At 36.8% G+C, this 13075-nt stretch overlaps 1 protein-coding gene across 9 annotated transcripts in view; it reads right to left on the minus strand.

The window, feature by feature from the left end:
* NF1 (neurofibromin 1) overlaps positions 1 to 13075 on the minus strand; it is a 323089-nt gene that overhangs the window by 164682 nt on the left and 145332 nt on the right. For 8 of the 9 annotated variants that reach the window (XM_061390468.1, XM_061390467.1, XM_061390466.1 and 5 more), the window contains 4 exons: positions 8633 to 8806; positions 7213 to 7335; positions 6883 to 6957; positions 1552 to 1683 (listed from right to left, as the gene is read on the minus strand). In XM_061390468.1, the coding sequence (XP_061246452.1) occupies positions 1552 to 1683; positions 6883 to 6957; positions 7213 to 7335; positions 8633 to 8806 (504 nt within the window). Of the gene's footprint in view, positions 1 to 1551; positions 1684 to 6869; positions 6958 to 7212; positions 7336 to 8632; positions 8807 to 13075 lie in introns of those variants that run through there. The other variant, XM_061390470.1, reaches the window with a different exon arrangement.

The following is a 13075-nucleotide window of genomic DNA, read 5'->3' on the forward strand; positions in this document are numbered from 1 at the left end:
ACCAAAGGATTCTCAAGTCTTTTCCAGCACCACAACTTGAAAGCATCAATTCTTCAGTGCTCAGCCTTCCTCTTACATTATTCTTATATAATCTTATATATATTCTTATATAATCTTGCAAAAAGTTTAAGTGAAAATCTGCTAAGATACTAAAATCTTTAAAATAAGGTTGGTTGACTCCTATGTTAAAAACAATTTTCCAAATGTTAAAACAGGGATAAGATATTTATTCTATAGCTCTCACAGATATAGTGAGTAACTCATGTAATAAAATATCTCATATACACATAAACACTTCATAGAAACAACAATGACATTATCAACTGTAAGATGCATCAATATTTTATGTATCATAAGGAATGAAAATTGTCAACTGCAAGATATCATACAAATAAGATCCACTCCCAAATTTCAGAAATGTTAAACAGGTGCTTCTTAGAATTGATGGAATATGCTAGACAGGCAATCTCTGTATTTAATAGTTTAACTTTTTCTTTTTCCTTTAATGGCATTCCATCTCTCAAGTTACAGAATGCATGTATTTTGCCAGAAGAACACTGATAGAACAAAGAAAGCTTTCTTTGAGAAAAATTCAATCATGGAAAATGTGTTTCAATTACAGAGATACTATTGTAGAATACTATAATTATGGATGCTATTCAACCAAAAATCCAACATCATATTCTGGATCCATTACTACCTTTTTTATCTATTCTTATAAAACATCTCCCGTTTTCTTTTTTAGAAGGAAACAAAAATACATGCTTTTGACATGTATGCTTTTATATGCACATAGTGTTCTTGCCTGGAAAATCCCAGGGACGGGGGAGCCTGGTGGGCTGCCGTCTATGGGGTCGCACAGAGTCAGACATGACTGAAGCAACTTAGCAGCAGCAGCATATGCAAATTACACAGATGGGAGATTATCCAGCATCTATGGACTCTTAATAAAAAATGTCCATGTAAGCAAGCAGATGCGTTATCTGTAACATGCAGCAACTATTCCCAATGTTTATGTGTGAGAAAAGTGTTTGTTATAATGCCCAACAGCACTGAAGGTTTTTGTCCTTTTGTTTAATGAAATATGAGATATTTTTAAATATAAACTTTGAATTTTATTTCTAATTTCCTGTGTGCAATATGTAGCATCCAATGGGCAAAACAGTGACTTAGCAGGAACATTCACTCTAGCCCAGGAGTCAGTTTCCCCTACTCATCCCCAAAAGATAAAGAGCTAATCAAAGTATTTTATTAGTAAGGAAAAATTAAAGGAAAAAGAAACAAAAAAAGAAAAGGTGACATTCACTAAGATTTTAACAGCATTTTGTTAGAAAATATCTCTAAGAAAAATAAGTTTAACCCACTGAAATAATGGAAAACATACATCATTAACTAGCATTGCAACAATACTGCAGTATTAGACATACCACAATTGTTATTGAAAAGTCTTATTTGATTTTCTAAAATAATCAAAACAGCAAGAACGGGATAAAGACACTGAAAAAATGCAATCTCAAGAGGGTGGAATTCAAAATTCATGATTAATCTTACCGGTGCCATTCGTATTGCTGGGTGTGCTCCACAACCCTGGACTGCTTTATGAAGTGTTTCACCAAACATATTTCGAAGTTCAACTGAGTGGCAATATACAGCATCAATCTTAGGCCACCAATCCAATGCAGACTGGGGGAAAACAGAGACCATAGGAAAGAAAAGTCCAAATCTGCACGAGTTATATGCTCTGGTTATCACTGTGGTTTCATGGTTGACTACTTCGTAAGAAACTTTCTAAGACCATGCAAACACACACTATGATTTCCAAAGTCTTCAAGTAATGTCTTTAATTCAAACACCAAACCATACATCTATTTTAAAATATCATACTGAACATGAGACAAATAGCCCACTGCATGAGCATGAACATATGAGACTGTCTTTTCTCACTGATAATCTAATGAATCTGAAAGACAAAGATTTAGAGAGCTAAATCTGTAGCCAATCTTTTTTTTTTGTAAGTTTAATGTTTTACACATTTCAAAAACGTATGCATATATAGTATATATTTTCCCAAAGCAAGAATGCTGTTATCAGTTTTAAAAGAGATCAATGGTTCAACACAGTGTTGAAGGAATATGTGGTAAACTATTACTTATACGCCTACAGACAAACAGCAATGATAATTACAACATGAAATTAGTAAATGAGATAAAGCTATTAGTAAACCTATAATCTTAAATTGATATGCAATGATGGCACAATACGTGAGAAGACTAATGATCACCACAAAGACAAAATGATCATAGCTAAATATTTTTAAAGGTAACTGGTTTTTTTTATGTAAATATCTTTCTGTAGTTCAACTTGTTTAGCTTTGGTTCTAGTTTTTAGTGCCTATTTTATTTGAAAGTTTATCTTTAACTTTTAAATGAAGTAATAACTATATTATGAAAAATGACAGCTATGAAAATCACTAAAACTATTAAGTTTGTCTCTCTGTGAATACAAAAATGACTGGATGAATTTTTCACTACATAATGGAGAGTATGCAAGGAACAGGATTACTTAAAATACAGGCTTTATAATACTCCTGAATAAAAAATTCCTGAAAGAACAATTTGAAACAGTAGATAAGGGGATATAATAGCTTCATATCCTGTTCCCAAGTTCCTTCTAATTCAACACTAAGCTAATTAAATTCTCAGCATCTAATTTTTTTAGCCCTAACCCTTAGAATATTTTGAGGAGCATCGGGTTATATTACCTAAACCTCAGATTTGGGATTATGAACTCTATTTACTGAATTGTTGTTATTTAGTCACTACATCGTGTCTGACTCTTTTGTGACCCCACAGACTGTAACCCACCAGGTTCCTTCTGTCCAAGAGATTTTCCAGGCAAGAATACTGGAGTGGAAAAAAAAAAAAAAAAGAATACTGGAGTGGGTTGCATTTTCTACTCCAGGGAATCTTCTCAACTCAAAGATCAACCCACGTTTCCTGCTTGGCAGGCAGATTCTCCACTTGGCAGGTGGAGCCACATCTATGAATGTGTGTGTGCGTGCTCAGTTGCATCCAACTCTCTGTGACTCCATCGACTGCAGCCTGCCTGCATCCCCTGTCCATGGCATTTTTCAGGCAAGAATACTGAAGTGGGTTGCCATTTCCTACTTCAGGGGATCTTCACAACCCAGGGATTGAACCTACGTCTCTTGCATCTCCTGTATTGGCAGGCAGATTCGTTACCATTAGTGCCACCAGGGAAGCCAAGACACATCTACAGTGTACTATAAAACCAATTTACAAAATAAAATCAATACTTAATTCCACTCACAAAAAAACTTCAAAGCTATGAGGGAAGAAATACTTTTATTTGGACAGTATGGTTGTCTCCATTTTTCTCTCAAATTCTTTATTTACTTCCTAACAAATGATTAAGTTTTATTAGTTTAGTTATATAGTGAATTCCTTAAACTTTAGTCAATTTGGTCAGCTGACTTGCCCCGGGCAATCAATACTCCTTGATTTCCATATACTTACTAATTTATACAGCTTGTGTTAATCAACTTAAAGTAACAAAAGCTGAATAATCACAAAATGCACTGAGATAAGGGTCTCATACTGAGACCTCATACTGAACTCATAATGTCAGAAACTGCTTAAAGACATACGCATCCCATGTAACATCCTATCCAAATTATTATGTCATTGTGATAGCTGCTGAAACTGTCTCATGGTACCAGGTATACCCTACGTGATTTTAACTTAAGATGTAGTTACTGACATAATTGCTATTTTATATAACAAATAAAGTCATTCATTTTAAAGTAAAAGATACACTTTCAAATAAAACAGGCACTAAAACCTGGACATCATGTAGTTGGTAAAAACTTTAGGGTTCCAAGCAATTATTAAATGTGTCCTTTCAGAAACTAGTCAATTAAAGTAGACTTATTCTTTTTTGTCCTTGAAAATCCTAAGTTTATTGTCAAGTAAATGGCAATACTTTTATAATATGAGCAAATCATATGGCAATTCTTCATGATTATTTCAATAAATTTCACATGCCTTGGAAATAATTTCTCTCAGCAGAAAGAGATCATCTCATTCTCAATATGTGAACTATCCATAAGTAAACTACAGCAAATTGCTATAAGGAAAAAACAATAGTAAGTATTAAGTACTATACCAGCTACAGCATGTTACACTGATGGGTGAAATATTTGGTTCCTATTGTATATATTATTTCCCAATGATAACAACATATCTAAACTAACCTAAAGGAAGCCTATAAAGATTAAGCACATAACAAAGATTTTATAGCTAAAATTTATCACTTATGGCATTCCATAATAAAAAAGATGACAGAACTACCCGTATCATTTTCGAAACAGATAAAAAGGTTAAATTATAATCAAATTTGAACAGTTACTAGACTTTCAGATTTCTTAAGAAGAAACGGGGGGACTCTTTTAGACCTAAAAACAGTACTTATGAACTGAATATGAGTATGTGTCACGAAAGCAAAACAAAACTGCAAACATTATTACTACTTCTACATAAACCCTCAAAACCACATCAGTAATAAAACTTTTATCTAATTTGAGAATGCGGTAATTTTTTAAAATCTGTGAACTGGCTAAAGAACCGAGGAAGAAGAGAGCTCATGAGGTGTATTGAACCAAGAATCATTTAAAAGAAAATCTTTTACTATGAATAAATTTAAGATTAGGAGTTCAAATACCTAAGAAAAACTTCATGTGGTTTCAAGACAAAATATTTCTATAATAACTACATTCAGTGAATTCCATAATAGTCAATTCTATAAATTTGCTTATGTACACATAGTCCTTTTCAGTCAGAAAATACTTTAGATTCAGTATGTATTAGCCTCAAACCAAAGGAAAGAAAAACCCTAACAAGAAACAATTTATCAATCTATTATGTTATGATAAAGTATCATTATCTAAGGTCCAATTTTAAAACTATTTTATAGACTCAAACTTATGCTCCTTTTCAAGCTACTCATTAAAAGGTTACTGATGCTTACTTAATATTTTTAAAGTTTAATCAATACATGTTTTTCTTTACAAAAATAGATTTCTTAGACGTGGCCTGATACAGACACACTCCACCTTCACACATGCAGTACGCATTAGAGTATAGGAGGATGCACAACCACTTCACCATATACACTGAGGCATGCATGAAGTACCACTCCAGGCATGCTTTAAACCCACAAAGGAGCAGCTCAGCCACTTACAGCAGTGCCAAGTCCATGCTTGAAAGTGCTCTATATATTCAATTGTAGACAAAAATATTTCACAATTAAAGTAACTAGCCACAGAGTATCAAAAAAGTATATACTTGGGTTTATTAAATATAAGCTTTAAGCATTTATGTAAACCATCCAATGTAAATGGAATGTTTTTAGTATTATAAGCCAAAGGATAAAAAAAGTAGTAATATTTTATTTCTGAATTACACATAAAATCGAAACGTAAAAATCATTGTTGTTTCTTTTTAAATAATGGCCTTGAAAATAAACCTTAAGGGCACAATGTCCTGGCTCATTACACTGGCAAAAGGAAAGCATAAAATTTTCTAAGTTTTTACTACAAATATACCTTATCTGCCATATCAGATTCATTAAATTTTCCCTTTTGAAAGAAATAGTAGTTAATGTTACTTCTACTTGTAACTGATCCTCAACTGAGAGAGGAATCATTCCCTCGGGCATTTTTAGTTATTCATAAAGTCTGGGGGCACCGATGGGAGAGGAAGGAAGTGGCGCAAATGGTACTTAATGAAACGAGGACCAAGGATACCGAATGTCCTACAATACACAAAGCAGTTCTGCATAACAAAGACTGTCCTGACCGAAAATGCTACTAGCACCCCACTGAGAAAAACTAAATGTGTCACTAATAGTTTTATTAATAGTTATTACTCTTCTGCAGGAATGGATAAAAGAAAATGTGGCAGAATTTGGTATAATTCAATACATCCAAGGCAATGAAGGTGGGAAGGACATCTTTAACTCCCCAGAGACACACTCTTAAAGTGAAATATGACTATATAAAGAGGACAAGTATACCTAAGTTAACAATGATTAAAGTCTTTTTTTAAGGGAGGAAAAAAGGAAAAAGTTGAACAATTTACATATACATGTGAATATCTAAAAATGGATGAAAGTGGAGCTACTATAAATAACACCTGAAAACCCTCAAAATATGATTTAGAAGAACAGAATTTTTTAAATCCCTGGTCCAAATACGGTAAGGTTACTATCTTTCCACTTAACATACTGACATCAGAGTTGAAGCCTTCACAAGTACCTTTTAATGTGTTAACTTATTTTGTCTGATATGTTTTTGTATCATATAAACACCTCAAAGTATCATTTCATTTGTTTAAGGAAGAAAAGTACAAATATGACTCACCGTTTTTCTTTAATATACATAATGGGCTACAACATAAATACTGCTACTTTTAACTTAAACAGTAAGGTGACAATTCAGAATGTATCAAATGCTGGGAAACAGCTGAGTATTAAAATAATACATAGAGCTTTAGGATGAAAATGTTAAGTTATATTTTAAGGGACACTGTTCTCAAGGGTTTTGATCCAAAAATCTTTTAAGTTTAATCTTTGCAAAGGATCCTATTAACTCCATCTTCTTCAGTAAGGGTCCTGGGATCCAGATTAAATATGAAAAATACAATTGTATATCAGTTATTAGATAGAATCTTGTATGAGAAATCTTCCTGTATCATACATCTATATTCAAAATCTTTTGTAAACCAGAAACACCTTTCTTAAAAAGAAATAAGATAGGAAGAAAGAAAAAATTTTAAGCAATTTAGCAATACCTTTTGGACTTACATTGGTGATGATTCGATGGAGTGAATTTACCAGCACATAGTGAAATGTAGAAGGGGAATTCTGAGCCAGGCAGATCTACAGAGGAAAGAAAAAAACAGTAAACTATGTTTTTCTATGAGAAAAATATATAGTAATATATACGAGGACAAAAGGAACAACAAAAAAGAAATGTTTAAAAAACAGAATATATTTTTTAGGATCTTGAAATTAACTTTAACATATAAAAAGAAATTCTGATAAAGGTGCACTCTATCATCTTTCTACTCATTTCACATTTATAAAGGATCAACAGCATCGGTAAATGAAACTGATCCAAATCTATGCTCTCACCTTGAAGTGTTGGTTATTGTGAGGGCTTATCCGGAAGCAAGAGACAAGGCAGTCGATCATTAGGTCCACATCTGCCGGCTGACTGCCCCTCGAGAATGGCTTACTCGGATTAAACAGCAGGTTCTACGAAAATTCCAAGCGAAAACAAAAGCTTTTCACGCAGTGTTTTTTCTACTAGTATTTAATAATAACATATAATCCACACAGATGGCAGTAACATGTAGTTGCCAGAAGAAACATAAAGTACTAATATTGTGGCTCATGATAAAATTCTTACTAGACCACATATGGTTCCTTTCAGGCCCAAATTTCTACATTATTTTATACCCAAGTCTGAATATTTATGGAAATTTAAGAAAACTGGTTAATTCTGTGTTTTCTTCATATTCTAAGCCACTTAATGTAGCCTGAGGAGCAGTAGCAAAAGCAGGTCCTATGAATTTAAAAAGTAAAAGTGAAAGTCACTTAAGTTCAATTCAGTCCAGTTGTTCAGTCGTGTCCAACTCTTTGCGACCCCATGAATCGCAGCATGCCAGGCCTCCCTGTCCATCACCAACTCCTGGAGTTCACGCACACTCATGTCCATCAAGTCTGTGATGCCATCCAGCCATCTCATCCTCTGTTGTCCCCTTCTCCTCCTGCCCCCGATCCTTCCCAGCATCAGAGTCTTTTCCAATGAGTCAACCCTTCACATGATGAACACCCAAGACTATCTATCTCCTTTAGGATGAACTGGTTGGATCTCCTTGCAGTCCAAGGAACTCTCAAGAGTCTTCTCCAACACCACAGTTCAAAAGCATCAACTCTTTGGTGCTCAGCTTTCTTCACAGTCCAACTCTCACATCCATACATGACCACAGGAAAAATCATAGCCTTGACTAGACAGACCTTTGTTGGCAAAGTAATGTCTCTGTTTTTTAATATGCTGTCTAGGTTGGTCATAACTTTCCTTCCAAGGAGTAAGCGTCTTTTAATTTCGTGGCTGTAGTCACCATCTGCAGTGATTTTGGAGCCCCCAAAAATAAAGTCTGACACTGTTTCCACTGTTTCTCGTCTATTTCCCATGAAGTGATGGGACCAGATGCCATGATCTTAGTTTTCTGAACGTTGAGCTTTAAGTCACTTAGTCGTGTCCAACTCTGTGCAATCCCATGGACTATATAGTCCACGGAATTCTCCAGGCCAGAATATTGGAGTGGGTAGCCGTTCCCTTCTCCAGGGGATCTTTCCAACCCAGGGATTGAACCCAGGTCTCCTGCATTGCAGGCAGATTCTTTACCAGCTTAGCAACAAGGAAGAAGACTCAGAACCTCTGTGTTAGCAATGATCTTCAAAATAAACTAGTATAGTATTTATACAAGAGATTTATTTTTCATTTAATATTTTTAAGTTTGTATAAGAGAAATAATAAGCATGTTACCTTAAGATCAACCACCATGGACTGAACCAGCAGAAAGATGACAGAGTTATCTTCCCAATTGATGTAAGTACTTGCTTTACACAGTTTGACACAGGCGATTGCAGCACTTTCAGTGAGCTGCCTGCTTCCTCCATGGCCGGCAAGTGCTTTTCGCAGACTGTCCAGAAACAACTTCTACAAAATTCAAATACAGCAATGAGGTAATATATGAAATTTCTTGGATTTCAGACTGATCTAATAAAGTAACAAATTACCAGCCACTAAAAACTGTACTCTCTATAGAAATACTGATACATAATTGATACTCGTGGCTTTAAATTTCATAATTTTAAGTAGTTGTCATAATTTAAATGATTCTTGAATCAAGAAAATAAAAATAAAAAAAAGAATCTGTTCTTCCCTTTCTTTGCTGAATTATTAAAGGAACATGAGAAACAGTCCTTTCCAAACAATGTACTTGACTTCTCAACCCTGAATTTAGCCAATCAAATTCTCTTTTTATATTACCTTTAATTTCTAAACACTATTCTTTCTTGGTTATGGTCTATCTCAAACTGTTCCATCTTTACCTAAAACTCCAGGCTATATTCAACCTTCAGCCTTCTAACTAAGGATACGATACATTGAAAGCTGTTCTATTGCTCTAAATTCCATTCTTCACAGAAAATTATGCAGCTTGTAGAATACAGCTCCCTGACCTGGGATCGGACTGGGGTCCTCTGCATTGGGAGCACAGAATCTTAGCCCCTGGACCACCAGGGAAGTTCCTAATCCTAATCTTTAGATTTTTTCTAACTGCCTAAAGAATAAAGTTGAAACTCAAACTGGCTCACAATGTCTTCCAGATTACTCACTATCTGCTCTTCATCTTCACTTATAATTGCCTGTGAGAACCTTCCACTTTCTAGCTAACTTTTCTGAATATACCTTCAACATTTTTAGATCTATTTTCTTGATTTCCCTGGCTTGAATAACACTCATCTTTCTCTAATCTAAATTCCTTTCTTATTTCAAGTTCAACTAAGGTTCCACACCTCTTCCATAAAACTTTCCTCACTATTCAAGCTTTATTTGAATAGGTAAATACCTGGTAAACAGGTATTCTTGATAAATAATTTTTTATCCATAAAGAAATAACTTGGAATTCTAGGGAGACAGCAGTCTAAGCTATCCTTGACTCCCGATTTTTCCCCTAGCTCCTTCGTTCCTTGGTCTCCATGTTCATCTCTTGTTTCTGGAGTTACAGTCATATTTTTCAGCCTCTCTTACAGTTAAATATGGCTATATGAATGAGTTCAATCAATGGAATGTGAATGAAAGTGATCCATGCCATTTAAGGGCCTGGACCACAAAAATCCTCAGCATGCTTTTTTCTATGCTATCTTTTTTCCTTCTGGCTGGGAGAATGGAAACAACTCCTATAAAAGCCATGTATGAAAAAAATGGCAGAATCTTTGCTGGCCAAGGTCCTAAGAAATCACAAAGAGGGCGACTGTCCTACAGAGCTACTCAGTACTATTTCATTAAGTATAAGAAAGTTCTATTGTGTTGAGCTGTTATACTACCTACCCTAATACAGATAGTAATACAACTAAAAATAATAATAAAATTTAGAAGTTGAAAAAAGAGAACTGCTTTTCACATATGATCTGCAGTCTAGGACTGGTGTAAATTAAAGCTGGTTCTGATCTGTTTAGGGTTATATTTATTTGTTGTTTACTCCCTTGCTTCTTTTATCAGATGAGATCAGTCACTCAGTCATGTCTGACTCTTTGCGACCCCATGATATCTCAGCACACCAGGCCTCCCTGTCCATCACCAACTCCCGGAGTTCACTCAGACTCACGTCCATCGAGTCAGTGATGCCATCCAGCCATCTCATCCTCTGTCGTCCCCTTCTCCTCCTGCCCCCAATTCCTCCCAGCATCAGATTCTTCTCCAATGAGTCAACTCTTCACATGAGGTGGCCAAAGTACTGGAGTTTCAGTGCTAAGCATGATTTAAACTATAGCGCGCCGGCTGCGACGAACCATGCAGAAGCATGGCTGAGAAGAGCTACCCCTCGCCCAAGGTCAGGGGCAGCGACGGACAGCGCCAGGCTGCGATGGTGCCGGAGCAGCCGAGAGGAGCCACCCCACGCCCGAGGTCAGGGGTGGCGGCCGAGAGGAGCTACCCCACGCCCGGGGTCAGGGGCGGTGGCCGAGAGGAGCTACCCCATGTACAAGGAGTGGTGGCTATGTGGGTGCAGGAGGGCCGAGAGGAGCTACTCCACGTTCAAGGTCAGGAGGGGTGGTCATGAGGAGACACCCCTCGTCCAACGTAAGGAGCAACAGCTGCACTTTGCTGTAGCAGCCATGAAGAGATACCCCATGTACAAGGTAAGAGAAACCCAAGTAAGACGGTAGGTGTTGCCAGAGGGCATCAGAGGACATTCACACTGAAACCATAATCACAGAAAACTAGCCAATCTGATCACACGGACCACAGACTTGTCTAACTCAATGAAACTAAGCCATGCCATGTGGGGCCACCCAAGACGGGTGAGCATGGTGGAGAGGTCTGACAGAATGTGGTCCACTGGAGAAGGGAATGCCAAACCACTTCAGTATTCTTGCCTTGAGAATCCCATGAACAGTATGAAAAGGTAAAATGATAGGATACTGAAAGAGGAAACCCCCAGGTTGGTAAGTGTCCAATATGCTACTGGAGATCAGTGGAGAAATAACTTCAGAAAGAATGAAGGGATGGAGCCAAAGCAAAAACAATACCCAGCTGTGGATGTGACTGGTGATAGGAGCAAGGTCTGATGCTGTAAAGAGCAATACTGCATAGGAACCTGGAATGTTAGGTCCATGAATCAAGGCAAATTGGAAGTGGTCAAACAGGAGATGGCAAGAATGAACATTGACATTCTAGGAATCAGCGAACTAAAATACACTGGAATGGGTGAATTTAACTCAGATGACCATTATATCTACTACTGTGGACAGGAATCAGTTAGGAGAAATGGAGTAGCCATCATGATGGTCAACGAAAGAGTCAGAAATGCAGTACTTGCATGCAATCTCAAGAACGAGAGAATGATCTCTGTTCGTTTCCAAGTCAAACCATTCAATATCACAGTAATTCAAGCCTATGCCCCAACCAATAACACTGAAGAAGCTGAAGTTGAACAGTTCTATGAAGACCTGTAAGACCTTTTAGAACCAACACCAAAAAAGGATGTCCTTTTCATTATAGGGGACTGGAATGCAAAAGTAGGAAGTCAAGAAACACCTGGAGTAACAGGCAAATTTGGCCTTGGAGTACAGAATGAAGCAGGGCAAAGGCTAATAAGAGTTTTGCCAAGAGAATGCATTGGTCATAGCAAACACCCTCTTCCAACAACACAAGAGAAGACTCTACACATAGACATCACCAGATGGTCAACACCAAAATCAGATTGATTATATTCTTTGCAGCCAAAGATGGAGAAGCTCTATACAGTCAGCAAAAACAAGACCGGGAGCTGACTGTGGCTCAGATCATGAACTCCTTATTGCCAAATGGAGACTTAAATTGAAGAAAGTAGGGAAAACCACTAGACCATTCAAGTATGACCTAAATCAAATCCCTTATGATTACACAGTGGAAGTGAGAAATAGATTTAAGGAACTAGATCTGATAGACAGAGTGCCTGATGAACTATGGACGGAGGTTCGTGACTTTGTACAGGAGACAGGGATCAAGACGATCCCCAAGAAAGAGAAATGCAAAAAAGCAAAATGGCTGTCTGAGGAGGCCTTACAAATAGCTGTGAAAAGAAGAGAAGCGAACAGCAAAGGAGAAAAGAAAAGATATAAGCATCTGAATGCAGAGTTCCAAAGAATAGCAAGGAGAGATAAGAAAGCCTTCCTCAGTGATCAATGCAAAGAAAGAGAGGAAAACAACAGAATAGGGAAGACTAGAGATCTCTTCAAGAAAATTAGAGATACCAAAGGAACATTTCATGCAAAGATGGGCTTGATAAAGGACAGAAATGGTATGGACCTAACAGAAGCAGAAGATATTAAGAAGAGATGGCAAGAATACACAGAAGAACTCTACAAAAAAGATCTTCATGACCCAGATAATAATGATGGTATGATCACTGACCTAGAGCCAGACATCCTGGAATGTGAAGTCAAGTGGGCCTTAGGAAGCATCACTACGAACAAAGCTAGTGGAGGTGATGGAATTCCAGTGGAGCGCTTTCAAATCCTGAAAGATGATGCTGTGAAAGTGCTGCACTCAATATGCCAGCACATTTGGAAAACTCAGCAGTGGCCACAGGACTGGAGAAGGTCAGTTTTCATTCCAATCCCAAAGAAAGGCAACGCCAAAGAATGCTCAAACTACTACATAATTGCACTCATCTCACATGCTAGTAAAGTAATGCTCAAAATTCTCCAAGCCAGGCTTCAG

The sequence above is a fragment of the Bos javanicus genome, chromosome 19 (genome assembly GCF_032452875.1).
Source record: "Bos javanicus breed banteng chromosome 19, ARS-OSU_banteng_1.0, whole genome shotgun sequence".
NCBI lineage: Eukaryota > Metazoa > Chordata > Mammalia > Artiodactyla > Bovidae > Bos > Bos javanicus.